General features: G+C 37.4%; 1 protein-coding gene across 3 annotated transcripts; it reads right to left on the reverse strand.

The window, feature by feature from the left end:
• Nucleotides 1-596: 596 nt before the first annotated feature.
• On the reverse strand, nucleotides 597-17,918 carry TYW3 (tRNA-yW synthesizing protein 3 homolog). 3 transcript variants are annotated; one of them, XM_058716961.1, is made up of 8 exons: nucleotides 17,745-17,918; nucleotides 15,164-15,244; nucleotides 12,706-12,804; nucleotides 12,405-12,476; nucleotides 10,015-10,148; nucleotides 4,236-4,274; nucleotides 4,126-4,177; nucleotides 1,041-1,159 (listed from the first exon to the last, which is right to left on the reverse strand). In XM_058716961.1, exons 1-7 carry the CDS (start codon nucleotides 17,916-17,918, stop codon nucleotides 4,138-4,140), a joined length of 639 nt encoding a protein of 212 aa, XP_058572944.1. In that variant the 3' UTR covers nucleotides 1,041-1,159; nucleotides 4,126-4,137. The 3 variants fall into 3 exon arrangements, with proteins under 3 accessions (XP_058572942.1, XP_058572943.1, XP_058572944.1); XM_058716959.1 differs by lacking the exons at nucleotides 4,126-4,177; nucleotides 4,236-4,274 and having other exon boundaries at nucleotides 597-1,159; XM_058716960.1 differs by lacking the exons at nucleotides 4,126-4,177; nucleotides 4,236-4,274; nucleotides 12,405-12,476 and having other exon boundaries at nucleotides 597-1,159.
• Nucleotides 17,919-17,956: the final 38 nt, after the last annotated feature.

Genomic DNA, 17,956 nt, shown 5'->3' on the forward strand with positions numbered 1-17,956 from the left:
TATTTAACATGATGCTGTCAGCACTCCTGTGGTGTAAATACAGCAGGTGTCAGAACTGCTATTATACAGAAGAGGAAAGAGAAGGCCTTGGGAATTCAGTGATTTGCTCAAGGACCTCCTTGCAGCAGTCAGAACTCAAACCCAAGGTTTCCGATTCCTTGAAATTCTCCAAAATAGTATATAAAGATTCTGCAAAGATTCCTATGTCTTAAGTTATCATTTCTGACCAGGTTTAGTGGAAAACTAGGTCCCACCTGTGTCACAGAGACTGTGTGTCAGTGGCAAGCTGTGGGTTGTGAGAAATAATGAGAAACAGGGTTCAGGTATTTTGTCCTGAACAAAAAGCCTATCAGTTCTTTTCTCCACAAGGTCAAAAGAAAGGGAAGAACTTGTTACTGGACTCCATGGCAACAAGAAGCAGACTTATCCCCCTTTAAAAGCTGGAGATTTCAAAGTTAAAAAGAAGTAAAATGTGGAGATGACTTTTACTCAAGTATTCCTAATGTTAAGGTTCTTCAACTGAAAGAGTATTATAGTTGTGTTTTGCAGAAGTAGAAATTGAAACTTAAAAAAAAAAGAGTCATTTAAAAAGTCAATTTTGCTTTGTTTTTTAAAAGATTTTATTTTTAAGTAATCTCTATGCCCAACGTGGGGCTCAGACCCATGACCCCACAATGGAGAATCCTATGCTCCTCTGCCTGAGCCAACCAGGTGCCCCAGTCAATTTTATTTTTGCAAGGAAATCTCTATGTGACTAAAACAGATGGTATTTAATAAGCAAATATTATACACAGCTATTTTTAAAAGTTAGGGATTTCTCTAAAATATAGAGAAAGAATAAATCTTGCTTTTCTGAGTGGCTCATATGCTCAAGAAACTAAAATACTCTTATAAAGAGCAGCTTTGGAATATCTATTAGAAACATTACACTACCAAGACCCAATCTTAGTAATCTTCAGGGAAGATAGTAACACTGATTCCTGGATCATCATCATTTTCAAGTTCTTTATCATTTTCTTCAATACATTTGCCACATGCTTCTGGGTTTCTTTTTTTCTTATGAGTATATGATGAATTATTTTTGTCTTTGATTTTCTCTTTGGGATGTGAGTTAGTAATAGTTTCTTTTTCCAAAGCATGTTGTAGGCAGTTGTAAAACCTATAAAGAAATAAATACTATTGTTATATCTATGTTCTGAAATAGCATGAATAAAATACATCTAGAACTTATAAGTTATATACATTTTATGTTTTGTATTAACCTTAAAATATAAAATGAGTTAGGGAAATAATATGCTTCTTGCTTTTTGGTATGATCATTTAATTAGGAAATGTGTTTTCAGTTTTTTAAGAACACTCCTAAAAATTGGTTGGAATCACCTCTTGACAATTGGTATTCTACCTCAAATTCTATTCCACGTGTAGGAGTCAAACAAAGAAGGTAAAAACAGAACAGATACTATTTTCCTTTATAAAAAATCACAAATGTAATAAAATCTCATTTTCGAAAATTTGGCAAATATATGAGGTTACAAATATGGATTACCTCTATATAACTACCTAGAAATAACTTGTCAATATTTTAATTCTTTCCAGTTTATTAATATATTCTGAATTAAGGTACTTATGCATGCACCCATATATCTACTGTATTTTACAGAATTTTTATATATAAAATTTTACATTTTCTGTTATATATTTATTGAAAAATTTTTCTATATCATCAAATAAACTACAGAATAACACTTTTTAATGATAGTATAACATTATGTCATCTAGATTGGCCTTAATTAATTTTCAAACTTTCCCTAATACAAACAACAGTGTGACAAACATTTTCAAAAATAACGTGACCTGAGTTTCTAGCTGTTTATTTAAGGCAGACCCCTAGAAATGTAATTACCTGGTTAAAGGGTATAAACATGGTAAAGCTCTTGATAAACACTACTTGTTTTCCAGAATGGGTGTTCAAAAAATATGCTTCTTTTTTCTTTTTAAATGTTTTCTAATGTTTATTTTTGAGAGAGAGAGACAGAGTGCAAGCTGGGGAGGGGCAGAGAGAGAGAGGGAGACACAGAATCTGAAGCAGGCTCCAGGCTCCGAGCTGCCAGCACAGAGCCCGACACGAGGCTTGAACTCACAGGACTGCAAGATTATGACCTGAGATGACATTGGATACTTAACCAACTAAGCCACCAGGCACCCCCCCCAAAAAAATATGCTTCTAATAGCAATACTTGACAGACCACTTCACTCAAATATTGAATATTACCATCAAAAAACATACTTTACTTTGATAGGTGACAACAATGTCCCATTATTTTTTGTTTGTTTGTTTGCAAGTGAAATTGTTTTTCATCTGCTTATTAGCTATCTTAATTTTTTCAATATAAAATATTCTTTTCCTTTCCTCATTTTCCTACTTCCATGTTAGTGTTAATTTTGTGGTACAACAAACTATTAGCTCCCTGAAAATTTTTCTTCATGTCTTTTCTTCTTCCGTGTTAGCACCTAATACAATGCTCTGCCTCACACAGTAGCCTTCCGCATATGTGGAAAGGCAGAGAGGTGGCATGGTGTGTTGCATGTGCTTCAGATGTGTTCCACTGGGAAAGCTAAGCCAGGCTAATTCCAACTTTACTGAGTTTCGATTTCCTCATTTATAAAAGTGGGTATTATCCTGTACCAAGCTAAGGTGTCAGGAGGTTACAGGTTATATATGTAAGTACCTAGCACAGTGCCTGGCACAGAGTAAATTCTCAATATGACTATTTTTACAGAATATAAACTCTATGAGATCAACGACCCCATCTATCTTGTTTTCTGTTAATATTCTTAAAATGTAGTGCGATGCTGACACAGTTGGGAAAAATATGCCAAATAAGTGAACAAATAATAAATGCTGAACAAAAAGGTGAATATGGATGTGTTATAGTAGGTCCCAAATTAGAGTAATCTGGAAGCTTAGAATTCCCTTGCCATTGTGGGGATCTCATCACGCTTTACATTCTATTATAACGGCAAACTGTGACAGGGAATTTTGAGACCTATACGATAGATGGCTATTTGGACCAATTTTCTTCTATCTTAAATTCAACGAACAGGTTAAGTTATACTTGCAAAGGCTCTAAACTGCCCTAAAAAAACCCAAGATATATTCACCTGTTTCCAAACATTCCACACAATTCTAATACATACCTAACATGAATGCTACATATCCTGTCCGTATTTCAAGTACTATGTACTTACCACTGTATACCTTGATACCCAACACCATGATTGGCAAGTAATAGGTACTCAATAGATATTTCTTCAATTAATAAATCAATCTCAAAGACGGAGGTATAGTACAAGGAAAAACAGTATAGTAGGAGGTACAGCAAAAGGCTTTGAAAAATAGTAACTGATGTATAATTTTTTAGACCCTGTGCTGTTCCATGGTAACAGTCTTTTAATTTAATGTACCCCTTATATCCTTACTTAACTGAAATCTGGTCCCCCCACAAAGACACCATCTGCTCTGCATTCCTCTCAAGTGCAGATGCTTATTCTTTCCATATCCCACCTAATACAGAGTTGAGGTGAGGTCAGAATTCAGCTGGCTCACCAACACTTCACCAGACGAAACTCCTTCATTTGCCCCTCACGCCGATCTACCGGTATTTTGTTCAGTCCCTTACATTCATGAAAACTTCTATACTTGGCATGATCTTTCTCTCCAGGTCTTACCATCATCTTGGGTGACTTCAATGATTTGTTTTCTTCTCATCTTCCACACTGTCTATTTAGAATAGCTTAATAAAATGACCCTGTAGAATGATTCATTTTATATAAAACATAAATCCAAAAATTCATACCACAAAATGGTGTGAATCACCCTTATTTGATCATAAGAGGCTATCCATGATGTGCAAGTTCATTTTCTACCATTTCCCACCCAACTCTGAACTTTAGACTCAGGTAACCAAGTGTCTTTTTTTTTTCTGTGGATTATACTTCATTCCTAGAAAATTAAAGATAAGATTAAATTGCTCTTTTATGATCACAGAGAATTAATAGCTTGTGTAAAATATCTTGTCAATTACATAAAAAAAGAAAGTAATTAAAGAGGAAGAGGTGCCTTACTTTAATCTTCCATTAAAGAACCTCAGAATTCAAAGCCACATCCGTGGGGTACCTAAGCTAAGTTGTCAGGAGGTTACAACTCAGAATTCAAAGCCACATCCGTGGGGTACCAAAAAACAACTGGTGAAATGGAACAAAGGCCCTTTGTGCTGAAAGCCAAGAATAAATATTTCAAATACTTTTTCCTTTTCCTTTTTTAAGACAATTTTTAAAAAGTTCTTTGGGAAACTATCTCTCTCGATAACTCAGAAATTTGTTTTGCAATTACATGCTCTGCCCTCGTATGATGCCCCTTTACACAGCATTCTACAGCCCAATTCTCAAAGTGCAATTTTCTCAGCTCTCACAGGCAACAAAAAGAGCTCAGGATATAAAAGGAAATGTATGCACAGGCAACAGTCTTCCCTACCCCCTAAGAAAATCAAATTGTCTTCAGTTTCTCTACTTCTGCAGTCAAGACTATCATGCCACAGGGCAACTTGTACTTAGTTCTCTTCATGACAGAATTTTTCAGACCAGCCCTGGGAAAATGAATTCTTGTTTTTCAGGTCAGTTAGAGGACCACTTGCAATAAAGAGCTGATATTTCTCTGATTTCTTAAATAGGAACATAAAATTAATGAAAGCTGGACACAATTTCATACCTTTTAGGCTTCCATTATTCACAAATAACAAAGGTGGCTATTTTCATAAAAATGTATTTAGATTTTAACTGGATTAAACTCAAGCATTTTTATTCAAAAAACAGGCATGTGAACATTGCCTGTGCCAGGTGCTGGGAAGAGAAGTAAGAGACCCAGTTGTGCCCTCAGGGAGCTCAGGGTTTAAGGGGCTGCAGAACTGGTAAGACACATTCAGCATGCCATGAAAAAAGACAGGACAAAGTTGGGGCACACTGGCAGTACTCTGCTTTGAGTGAGATCATGGAACTCTCCTTGGAAAAAAAAACCCAATGCCAGGGCTGAATAGTAAGAATGGACAGAAGTGGACTAGGTATGGGAAAGGAAAAAAAGGAAGGGAGGGAATATCCAGGGGGAACTATGCAAAAATAAAGTGTGTGTGTTCACTTTATATTATTTACTTCTTTTGACTGAAGTACCTAGGGAAACGTGAGAGTTATTTACTTGCTTTAATTCCATTTTAAAAATAAGGCTAGCAACAGTGGGGAGTCTAAGACCTCTGTTATCCTTGCCTCTTCCTTCTCTCTACCCCCATTTCTAGTCTGTCTCCATGTTCAGTTTACACTCTGCACTATCGCTCTCATTCATCTTGCTATTTAGGGTCCTATTAACTTCTCACCGGGACTCTGTAGCAAGAGCCTACACCTGCTCGCCCTATCTGTAAGCCATCCTACACATCTTCCAGAATAATCATCTAAGGCTCTGAAGCCTTGTAAGTAGCACTGTTGATGGAAAAAGTCAGTTAATGAATTTAGCAAATATTTATTAACCACTATTCTCATGCCAGATATTCAGAAAATAAGAAACGGTCTTTGCCTTTGGGGAACACTTAATGTGTTAACTTTTAAGTTCTTTTATTGTCTGTTATTAATTCAATACACGTGTATGGTTTTCCACTATGAGCTGGACACTGTGTAAGGTTTTAGGATAAGAGTATTTAAAGTGCGCACGCGTGTGTGTGCATGGGGTGGGGGGTGGTGACAGGGAGAAGTCAGTCCTATTTCCAGTGTGACCACATTGTAGTGGAAAAAAAGGACATACGTACAAGTAAATAATTGTAATTCAACACAGTTCACATTTCTGTTTTGCCCTGAGTGGTAATAATACTGATAAATGATAGTAAATAAATACTGGTAAATAATATTGGTAAATAATAACTGGTAAATGGTAAATAATGCTGGTAAACAAATGTGAACGAAGGCAATGGCTATGGGGTTGAGACTAGGATAAGAAAGATAATAAAGAAAGGCTGATAGAGTGAGTATTCTAGTTAGATATGTTCAAAAGCTTATTGTATATATAGGCTTGGGACTTGGGAGAAATTTGGAAGACCTACCATTTATATGGGGAAGTAGCTGAAGCAATGGGCCAAGGGCAGTGTGTTAGAGAATAGTAATACTTAACCACCAGGTAGATTAATAAGGGAAATCCAGAAGGAAGCTGAGAAGGAGCACCACAAACAGGAAGGAAAGGAGCAAAGTGATATAAGAGAATTTCTTGCCAATAGGTATATGAAGACATGCTCAATGTCACTAACATCAGGGTAATGCAAATCAAAACCACACAGACATCACCTCACACCTATCAGGATGGACATTATTAAACACACACACACACACACACACACACACACACACACACACACACACAACAAGTGTTGGCAAGGAAAGGAACCCTTGTGCATTGCTGGTGGGAATATAAGACAGTGCAGCTCCTGTGGAAAATGGCATAGCAATTCTTCAAAAAGTTAAACCTGGAACTACCATATGATCCCACAATTCTACTTCTGGGTCTATACCCAAAAGAACTGAAAGTCGGGACTTGGATATTTGTACAAATATGTTGATAGCAGCATTATTCGCAATAGCTTAAAGGCAGAAAAATCCCAAACATCCACTGATGAATGAATGGATATATAAAATGTGGTATATAAATATATTGGAATATTACTTAGCCTTAAAAAGAAATGAAATTGTGATACCTGCTACAACATGGATACACTCTGAAGACAGTATACTAAGTGAAATAAGCCAGACATAAAAAGACAGATATTGTATGATTCCACTTATGTGAGGTACCTAGAAGAGTCAAATTCATAGTAATAGAAAATAGAATAGTGGTTACTAGGGGCTTGGATTCTAAGGAATGGGGATTTATTGTTTAATGGGTACGGAGTTTCCGTTTAGGATGATGAAAAGGTTCTGAAGATGGATAGTGTTGATAGTAGTGGCTGAGTAACAATGTGAATGTACTTAATGCCATCAAAATGTACAGTTTAAATGGTCAATTTTATGTACATATATTTTACCATAAAAAAGAAAAGTTAAAAAAAAAAACCAACCAACCATCGGATATCGATTCATTTACTTTTTCTCTCCAATTTGCTTTATCAACAGTATTATATGCCAATGTAGTCAGCCCTTTTACTCTATATTTAGCATTTTCTTACTACACAGTTGGTGAAGAGAAGAACACGACTAACTTCATTGTACTCATAGCCAAATGTGGTTTCATCTGACCCAAGTCTGTCTTGATCTCTTATTAATAGATCCAAAGATAGCCTTCCTCTTGCAATTAGTAGTAAATAGATCTCCAAACTTGGTATTTTTTGCCTAGAAACCATTATGTATGAATGTATCTTACTCTTTCCACTAAGAAGTGGGCTGGGGAACTGTTTTACACAAACAAGACCTTTTTTATATTAAGAACATTTTACCTGTTAACTTTAATTTTCGCATTTCTAGATCATTTCTTATTGCTGAAATGTTACTCATTAGGATTTGACTTATAAAAATTCTACTATAGTCATTTGAATTGTGAAACTTTGGTCCTACGACAAACCAATTTTAGTACTCTCTCTGATTGCATGACTTATCACCTCCAGTGTTTATTATTTTTTCACTTTTCAACATCAGAAGGGTGACTTTTCTCTGCCTTTGGTTGGATGTACAGCTGTTCCCACAGGAACTCTCTAATTTGTTCCCCCTTTCTGAATTCACATGTAATCTTCTAATCAGTATCTTGAGACACTTTTTACCCTTCTGTAATTTTTCACTGATTTCATATGATGAGCATGGCTCTCTTGATAGCAGCATGCACACTATAATCTCAAAACATATTTTCGAGTCAATGGATTTAAAGTATAATTTGATTTTATAGTTGGTGAACGTGGCTCAATTAACTTCACCAGGTGTATAGTTAGTTGCTCTTGGGCTATATTTATAATCTTGTTGAAATTCAAGTAAGGAAACAGAGAAACTGATTTGTTACTTCCTATGTTTTAGCAAAGAGTCTCACTGGAATACGATCTAAGAAAAGTAGTAAACTTTTGGAATGGTACCAATAAGTACCTTCATGTAGTTCAAACTCTGTAGTCTGCTCAAGTGGCTGGGTGCTCTTCAGTACTTACTTGAAATTATCACTTCATTTAGAATGTTTGCTCAAAGCCAGGTAACCCCTCTGCTTTTTTCAACCAGGGTTACACCAGAAAATTAAGCTCTAATGCCCTAAGACATGCACTGTACATAATGACTTAAGTTCTCTCCAACGTATCTAGGATGGAAGATGTATACCATTGTTGAAAGAAATGAGAAACAGTCACTTGAATAATTTTGTGAATTCTATGGTTCAAATGAGGAGCTCTGGTTGAGAAAGCCTGGATGGTGGTAGTGATGTGATTGTAGGTTTATTTTCTATATGTGTCCGTGAAGAAAGAAAAGCACTACTCTATCCTGAGAATCCATGACATGACATGGATAGGGCTGGTCATTTTACATATGCTATTTAATGTATACTAAAACTGTTTTTTAAGACAAGTATTTCTCCCAAGTTAGACACAAGAAAAATTAAGCCAAGCGAGTTGAGTAAATTGTGGTAGAACCTGGAATCAAACTCAGCTCTGCCTCTGGGTCCAAATTCTCTCTCTTTCCACCGTCTTACACTGCTACCATTGGCACCTGTAGCCTTAGCTTCTCCAAAGGGGGTGAGAAGGAAACTGTAGGTATTAAAGAATGCTACGCAGGCAAGTTGAACAATAATATTCCTTTGCATTTTAGTCAGGATTCTTTTAACTTTTTAAAAAATTTATTTATTTTGAGAGAGAGAGAGAGAGAGAGAGAGAGAGAGAGAGAATAAGGGGAGAGGGGAAGAGAGAGAATCCCCAGCAGGCTCTGAGGTGTCAGTGCAGAGACTGATGTGGGGCTGTAATGCAGGAACCATGACATCATGACTTGAGCAGAAGTCAGACACTTAACTGACTAAGCCACACAAGTGCCCCTGCAGTCAGGATTCTGAGGGTGATAACAGAGAATGGCTTAGCAGAGAGACACATTAGAAGCATGCTACTATGAGACCAGCTAACAAGGCTATCGCAATGGTCTTGAATAAGGAAAGTGACAGTACAGATAGGGAGAGAAGAATGACTTAAGAATTACTTGGGCAAGGATTGACTGGTTGTGAGGTAACCAAGGAGAAGAGAAAAAGGAAGTTCCAAACGACAAGAAGTTGACCATCACTCCTTGAATAACTCAGAAGTATACATCTTGCTGATGGTAGTTCAGTGGCATTACCTTCATGTAAGAAAAGGAGCATCATAGTCACTGCTTTATGTCAAAAACTCGGTTTTTAGGAAAAAGTTGAGAAGAAAGTAATGTAAGAGTTTTACTTACCAGGAGGTAAAGTTTAAGAAGAAGAAAAGTCTAAAGATGTGAATTGATAGCCATAATCCTTCCCACTGGAACAATTATGGCAATTCTAGATTTAATCCCTAAGAACCAGCCAAATATGTAAAATATTTATCAGACTAAAATTAACCAGATTGCTTTCCTCAAAAAGAGATTGTAGGTAATCTCCAGTAGAACACATCCAGGGGGCAGTGTGTCCCTCTTCCCTGGCTGCCTTCAAGTTGATCAGTTATGGTCCCTGTCGCTGTTGGGCTCTCTTACCTGAGTGATTATGCTTCTCACCTTTATGCATGTTGCTGGCAGTCATGTCCCACTGCCCTCCATGGAGCCTCCCCTTTATGCTCTATTTAGTATCCATTACAGTCTGGGCTACTCTCATCTATTACTTTGATCATTTTTTTTTATTATCTGTGATAAGGCTACAAATAGAAAAGTAGTTGGAAGTATAAACTGAAGATGGTATGTATCAATGTTTTCAAAGATGACCTAGATATATAAGAGTAACATGGAACTATCCAATTAATATACCTTTCAATTCTCTTCTTGTTTTCCTCCATTTTTTGATTTGCTATCTTTAACAGGAAGTCGATATATTCCTCAGTCACCATCAGTTTTCCTTTATGGCTTAATGGAACTTCTAAGCCATGTGTGCTCCGGATAGCCTACGAGGACAAACAATTTAGATACAATGATTTATGTACTAGAGACACTGAAGATAACTAAAGAAAAGTCCCAGTCAGGGCAGTGTTTAAAGATAGTTGGGTTCCATTACAGGATTTAAGTTTATGCTTTAATATACTTTAGCTAAACACAATTGAATGAAAGGAGATCAAACAGATTTTCCCAACACATAAAGTTATTTCTGAAGAAAGTCATTTTACACATTGTTTTTCAGAAAAGCAGATAATATCCAAGAATCCAATCACTTTAACAGTTTCAGTCTCACTAAAGCTTAGTAAGACTTAATGCCCTATTTAAAGAAAAGAAATTAATGAAATCTCAACAGCAGCTTCAAGGGAAAATCAAAATGGACTGGATGTGGAAGAGCCTCTTAGTGCTGCTTGAGCAGAGTGTGGTTATAAGAAAAAACCAAGCCTGTCCTATCTCACAAAGTGGCTGCTTTTTCCAGGCTTGAGGGTTGCCCATCTTAGCAAACCTGTTGATGAAATAGTCAGCATGTGCCAAGTAAATCCAAACAATGGAAATAGGTTAAGAACAGCAGCAAAAACTATGATGAGAAACAAAAATTCTCTCAATAGACTTTTACAAAAGAGCATCTACGATGTTTCATGTGCTATGACAGGAGAGACACATGCACGTATGTGTGCAATATGCCCATGCGTGTACATATACCCATACACACGATGCTAAGGAAATATAGAAGAGGAGCAACTAATTGAGTCTGAGGCCTCAGCTTCATGGGAAAGGTAGCATTTGAGTTGGGATTTTGAAGGATAAATGCAATTTTACCACACATAAAAATGGAGGCAAGGGGTATTCCAGCAAGAGAACTACTTATCTATAGTCATGGAGACATGAAAGAGCATGATACATTTGGGAAATAACAGATAGTTTTCTATCTGGCTGGAACAGAAGTATGCTAGCAGAAGAGGAGCATAAAGCCTTAGGTAAAGCCTAAGGTAAAGCCTTGGTAAAGCCTTAGGTAAAGCCTTAGGTAAAGCCTTAGGTAAAGCCTTGAATACCAGGGGAAATATATGGAGACCCTGACTTTTTAAAAAGGGGGATTCTGATAGTAATGCCTCAGGGTGACTGACGGAGAAGATGGATAGCAGGAAGACCAGTCAGGAGACTGAGGTGTGGGACCATGAGGACTTATGTAGGGGCAGTAACAAGGGGCTTGAACAGGTGGGGTCGGGTGTAAGAAATTAGACGTGGATGTGATAGGACTTGTAATTAATTGAATATGGAAGACAAAGGAAAGGAAAGTGAAAGAACAACTCTGTTCTTGCTTGGGCTACCAGATGCAGTGTAGGGGAAGGAGACAGGGTGGGACACAAACCAGTATTGTGGACTCTGACTTTCTATTTAGTCATGCTTTTTTTAATAGATGTCTTCTTTTGTACCCCATCTCTATTTGGAGAATGGGCAATTTGTTAAAATAGAAAAATAGGAAAGTCTAGGGAGCTAGAATGGAGGAAAACCTGAAATGGTTCAAAAGCAAAGAATGCATGCCATTACAAATAGTAAATGCTACAGGAAACAGGGCAAAATCGCTAGGAGTTGGCTTGGCCAGGAAAAGGACTCAGAGGCTGGGGGCATAGAAAGGTCTTTAAAGATCATCTAGTCCAGGGTTGGTAAACTTTTTCTATAAAAGGATAGATAGTATATATTTCTGACTTTGTGGCCATAAAATATCTGTCATTACTACTCAGTTTTACCACTGTAACACAAAAGCAACTTTAGACAATAACTTATCAAGTAGGAGTAGTGGGATCTGACCTCCTGTGGACTGGACTTGGTCCCAGGGCAGTAGTTTGCTGGACCCATAATATGGCTAAGAAAATTCAGATCCTAAGGGATTAAGGAGCTTGCCCAAGCTAATACAGAACAGCTGTGGTGCCACCAATACCCATGTAGACCCTCTTTATAGGCCCTCTGCCTATGAGTCTTTCCACTATATCATAGTACTTATTAAATTCAGCCTTGACTATGGTGAGGAGGGCACAGAGAATCTGGTTGAAAATAAATAGAGGAAGATAGTATAGGATCTCAGATGCAAATCTAAGAACTCTGGACTCTGCTCTGTAGCAAAGAGTAAGGTACTGAAGCTTTCTGGGCAAGGGCATGGCAAGAAGATTTGAGTAAGGAGAGACTAAAGGCTAGAATCTAATGAGGTTATTCTATAATCTGAGTCACTTTGTGCCCAAAGAATTGCTTTTTGCCAAAAGTTATCTTACCAACATAGTCTTTCCTCTCTTTCCCACAGTTATGCCCGAGTTCCTGAAACCAGAATCTATTGCCACTGAATGCTGTAAGAAAAGAAATTGTTTAAATTCCGATAATCTGGCTAATCAGATAAACTCTGATTATTTAGCTCTACATAAACTGAAGAAACATATATAACCCCAAATCTATAATTAAATTTAAAAACTAGTTAATTAAACTAACATTGCATTGGGTTTTTTTTTGGTAGATTTAAATTTTAAAATTAAATCTACCCACATACCTATAAATTCAAGTATAATCATAAAAATTTACCAGAATCTGTGCATCCTGTAACTGTCGACACTGCACATGAAGAATAAGTGGTTCAAATTTCAAAATGGCATCACCATTTGCTTTCTTCAGAGCTACAATCTAAACAAATGAAAAATGTTAGCAATAGGACACAAAAATATGATTCTGTTCTTTGGTGACCCTTTATCATATGCAACTTCAGTTTTTCCCAGAAACATTCAGACTCATCCAGCAACCTTTTTCTGCAAAAACTTTTTACTCTGCTTTTTTGGTCCTCCATCTCCAAAAACTGATTAATCTGCTTATTATTTTAAAAGACCTGATTTCTGGGGCACTTGGGTGGGTCAGTTGGTTAAGCATCCGACTTTGGCTCAGGTCATGATCTTGCAGTTTGTGGGTTCGAGCCCTGTGTTGGGCTCTGTGCTGACAGCTCAGAGCCCAGAGACTGCTTTGGATTCTGTGTTTCTCCCTCTCTCTCTGCCCCTCCCCAACTTGTGTTCTGTCTCTCTCTAAACAAATAAACATTAAAAAAAATTTTTTTTAATAAAAAATAAAAGACCTGATTTCTAATTCTCCCATAAACATTTTGTGTCATTCTTTCCAACCATTACTTGGACAGTAAACTAGTATTCTATTTAATTCCATAACAGATTTTCATTAAGGAATAAGTTATGAATGTGCTCTTTAAATGCTTTGTTGTGAGACTGAGATTTGAGACACATGTATGTCTGAACTAGAATTTATACAAGGCAGTTATCATTTCTGTCCGTCTAGTATCCCTGGGAAGTATCCTCTCTTCTTCATCCCATTTGATTCCAGTGGGACTGTCAATCATGATCCGAACACTATGACTGCTGCTATCATAATATCAGAGATGCTGAGTGCCCAGGACTGATCAAGGATAGCATTTCATTCTACTGGCAAAAATAACTGATCTAAGGGGTGAACATGCCCAAGCAAGGGGAGTCAGACTCCTCTGGGAATGACACCTGGATATTAGCAAGAATCTTTTTCTGCACAGCGTGCCGGCAGCTAACTTTCCTGCAAAAGCTTATCTGCAGCAGAAAAGAATAAGGGTAGATATGCAGAAAGAACCAGGACCCAAAGAAGGAGATGGAAACTGAGTGAGCACCCTGAAGACAACATGTGAGGATATAAACACATAGGGTAAAGTACCTAATAGAAACTTATATGAACTTCATCTAAACATTTTAATTTAGGAAACTAAATAACTCAGCACAGATGGGAAGATTTTCTAGAAGCAATCCAGATAAGTAATGTATAATTTTTTTTTTTAATGTGTTTATTGTTGAGACAGAGACAGAACGTGAGCAGGGGAGCATAGATAGAGAGGGAGACACAGAATCTGAAGCAGGTTCTAGGCTCTGAGCTGTCAGCACAGAGCATGACATGGGGCTCAAATGCATGAACTGCGCGATCATGACCTGAGCTGAAGTCAGATGCTCAATCAACAGAGCCATCCAGGCACTCCAGTAATGTATAATTTATTTATATCAGTATGCTGGTAATATACAGATAGTGCTAATCCCTTTCACTCAGCTCTTTTCTCCTATAATTTGTTCCATGTTACAAAGTCATCAAATGGTAGAACTGATATTCCTGTATTTTTTTTTTATTAAATTTTTTTTTTTTTTAAGGTTTATTTATTTTTGAGACAGAGAGAGACAGAGCATGAACGGGGGAGGGTCAGAGAGAGGGAGACACAGAATCTGAAACAGGCTCCAGGCTCTGAGCTGTCAGCACAGAGGCCGATGTGGGGCTCGGACCGCGAGATCATGACCTGAGCCGAAGTCGGACGCTTAACCGACCCAGCCACCCAGGCGCCCCAATATTCCTGTATTTTTGATCTATGTGTCCAATATCCATAAACTCTCTATGTCCAAAAGGAATGCATACATAATTATATACATGTATATGAGTAATGCATACATATGTGTATATGTATATAAATGTATATACAAGTAATGCATATGTATGTATATATGTATATATATGTGTATGTGTGTGTATATATATATATACACACACATATACATATATATACACACACACACACACACACACACACACACATGCATACATACTTTTATCTCTACAAATCAAAAAGCCACTGTAATGAATTCTCTTCAGGCTCTCTCATCTTCAGTCATTATGACTGTGTACATAAATCTACCTCTAGTGTTCTATGTTCTTTATTTGATGTGACTATGAATTAAAAGTTTATTTCTAGGGGCGCCTGGATAGCTCGGTTGGTTTAGCATCAGACCCTTGATTTCGGCTCAGGTCATGATCCCAGGGCCGTGGGCTCAAGCCCCAGGTCAGACTCAACGCTAAGTGTGGAGCCTGCCTGCGATTCTCTTTCTCTCCCTCTGCCCTTCTCCCCTGCTTGTGTGTTCTCTCTGTAAATAAATAAATAAAATTTAAAAGTTTATATATAAATTTATATATAAAAACTTACCACATCATCTTTTACACAAGGTTTGTGTGTGACCAGTAGCCAGCAACAGTTTTGCTTTTGAACCTCAAAACCATTTATATTCTAAAATAAAAAAATAATAAATATAATTTAATTCTATCATATTTATAAAAATAACAAATACAATGCATAGCATAATTCTAAGCTTTCTTAGGTGAATAATCCCAAGTGGTAATTTTAAGTATTACTGAGAACAATTCAATAGGCTTTGGGTAAAGTTAACCCAAAACAAAAATGAAACCAAATTAGCTGAGATAGAAAGAAAATAAATTGTTTATCATAAAAACTTAATATTTTCTGAAATATGGTCATGATTTTGTCAGGAGAAAAGGGATTATTCTAAGAGGTTGTACACTAGCGGCCCTGAGTTGTACTCTAGTCTAGCTGTTTTATTTGACTTGTACAATCTTAAAAAAACAAATAAACAAAAAAACAACTTGAACTCCTTTTGTTAAGAAAGCACTGTACCAATCCCACACAGGGCTTACTACTTTTTACTGACACCTCAGCTGTTCATACCCTTATGTCTCTAGCCTCTAGAGGCATATATTTGTAACATGTGGATTAGACTTTATATGTAGTCCCAAAGGGCAGAGCTAGGACTGCAAGGTCAAAGTTTAAATAAGGCAAATACCTAAACATCAGATTTGTTTGTTTGTTAACTGGGAAATGTTTATTTTTAAAGTTCATTAGATTCTTTGGGTATAAACAGATCCTACCCACTTGGAAAGAGAATGCAGTAAACCACAAGTACTTGTAAATCACTGTACTTCTACAAAGTAACTATTTTTACAATGGGTACACAGGAGACTTGACTATCTGGCTTTGAAAAGCGGAAAAGCTCTGCTTGTCCTGAATAACTGGTTTGCTTTCATTGAGTGACATTTATCTGATCTTATGCTGGCTGCTGTAAGTCTTAAGAGTCAAATGTGTGGCCCACCTCTAGAAAATTTATAGAATATGGGGGCATGTTTGGTAACTAATGCCATTTCTAGCTTCATCTTATCTATACTCCCTTCACCTCCATTTTCCTACTTTTTATTTTTCTTCCTCTACTGCTTTTCTGTAATTCAATGCAATTCCTTCCTGAAATAAGGCTAAGTGAAAACAAATAATCTACATAGAATGAAAAGAGGTTCTGAAAAAGTCCTAAGGCAGTTCAGGAGAAGCAGTCATTACTTACAAGTGGGTGTGTATGCTTGAGTTCAGATGGGAGAGAGGAGTTTTTGGAGTCACATCTCAAACACACAGAGATGGGGGAAAACATTTCAGGAAAAACAAACATGAAAAAGGCAAAGGCCGGTAAATCTGAGAAATGACAGTTCAGTTTTAGTAAACAGATAAACATGAAGAGAAGTAGCAGAAAATAAGGGAGCAGCAGAAGGGTTGAAAGGTATACTAGGGTAGGGGTTTGGATTTTCTGATGGTGAAAAATGTGTAATAAAAGATTTTAGCATAGATGAGTGACATACACAGAGTCATCTTTAGGAAAGTAAATCTGTTAACAGTACGTAACGTAGTTTGGGGTCTAAGGTAGTAGATCAGTGACCTGTTAGAAAAACACTGCAGAAATTTAGGTAAAACAGTGTAGTAGAAATGGTGGAAGAGAGTAAGCCCAGCTGGAGTGCCACTGTTCAGGAGGCAATGGAGGCGATATAAAAATATACAGGCCCTCCTAACCTGGGAGATCAGCAAATTATCAGTGAATGAGGGATCTAAAGAATGAGCTTATGAATGTGCTGTCTTTCGTGCTCTGAATTTAGTCCTAACGCTAAAATTAACATGGAGCTAACTTTTACGGTGCACTTAACATGGGACAGACATGATGCTAACTAAACATTTCAAATTATCCTATTTCTTTTACACAGAATCCCTATGAAGCAAATACTCTATTATTCTCAGTTCATGGAACAGGGAGGGGCTGAGTTTAGGTAATCTTCCTAAAGTCACATAGCCAATAAGTCCCATGACTGGTTTAAAATCTAAGCAGTTATCACTCCAAAGCCTGTGGGCTTGACCACTATCTCAGACTACACCATACCAAATATTCTATTGTACTCGGCTTAACGTAAAAATTCCCAGAGCTGTAATAAGGGATTTGACCACCAGGAGGCAGTAAACTCCTTAACCCTGGAGACGTTCTATAAAGTAGTTAACAATGATTTGATAGGACGATTGAAGAGAAAAGGAGCCTCGCCCAGCTGGAAAAGTCTTTAAATTCCCCCTAATATTCAGAATCAAATTCTCTAACCTTTGCAACTCAAGATCATTCCCAGGCCACCAGTTTCCGCATCCCTTGGGGCCTTGTTAGAAATGCATAATATCAGCCCAACCCAAGAATTGCTGAATCAGAATCTGTATTATAAAAAAGCTCCCAATGATTAATAGGCACATTAACGTGTTAGAAGCACTGGTTTAATTCAACCTGTAAGTTTCATAAAGAAGCCGAGACTACCCATCAGAAGGACAAACACAGGGTGGACTGGGTGTTGTTTAGGTGGGCACAGGACTCTGGTGTTGCACACCACAGAGTGGGCACTGAAAGGACAAAAAAAGGCCTCACCCCATCTAGGAGGATGATGCGCCCAGCGCAGGAACTTGTGGTGAAGTACTGTTCTCGCCCATTCAGGAGCTGCACAAGTTCTACCACATCCTCATCCACACTGCCCTTTCGGCTGAGGTCTGCTTTGCTCAGACCCTGTGCCTTCCATCTCTTGAACTCTGCGTTACGATCCATGTGAGGAAGGATTTAGGGTCTATACTTTGACGTTAGGT

The sequence above is a fragment of the Neofelis nebulosa genome, chromosome 2 (assembly GCF_028018385.1).
Source record: "Neofelis nebulosa isolate mNeoNeb1 chromosome 2, mNeoNeb1.pri, whole genome shotgun sequence".
Taxonomy (NCBI): Eukaryota; Metazoa; Chordata; class Mammalia; order Carnivora; family Felidae; genus Neofelis; species Neofelis nebulosa.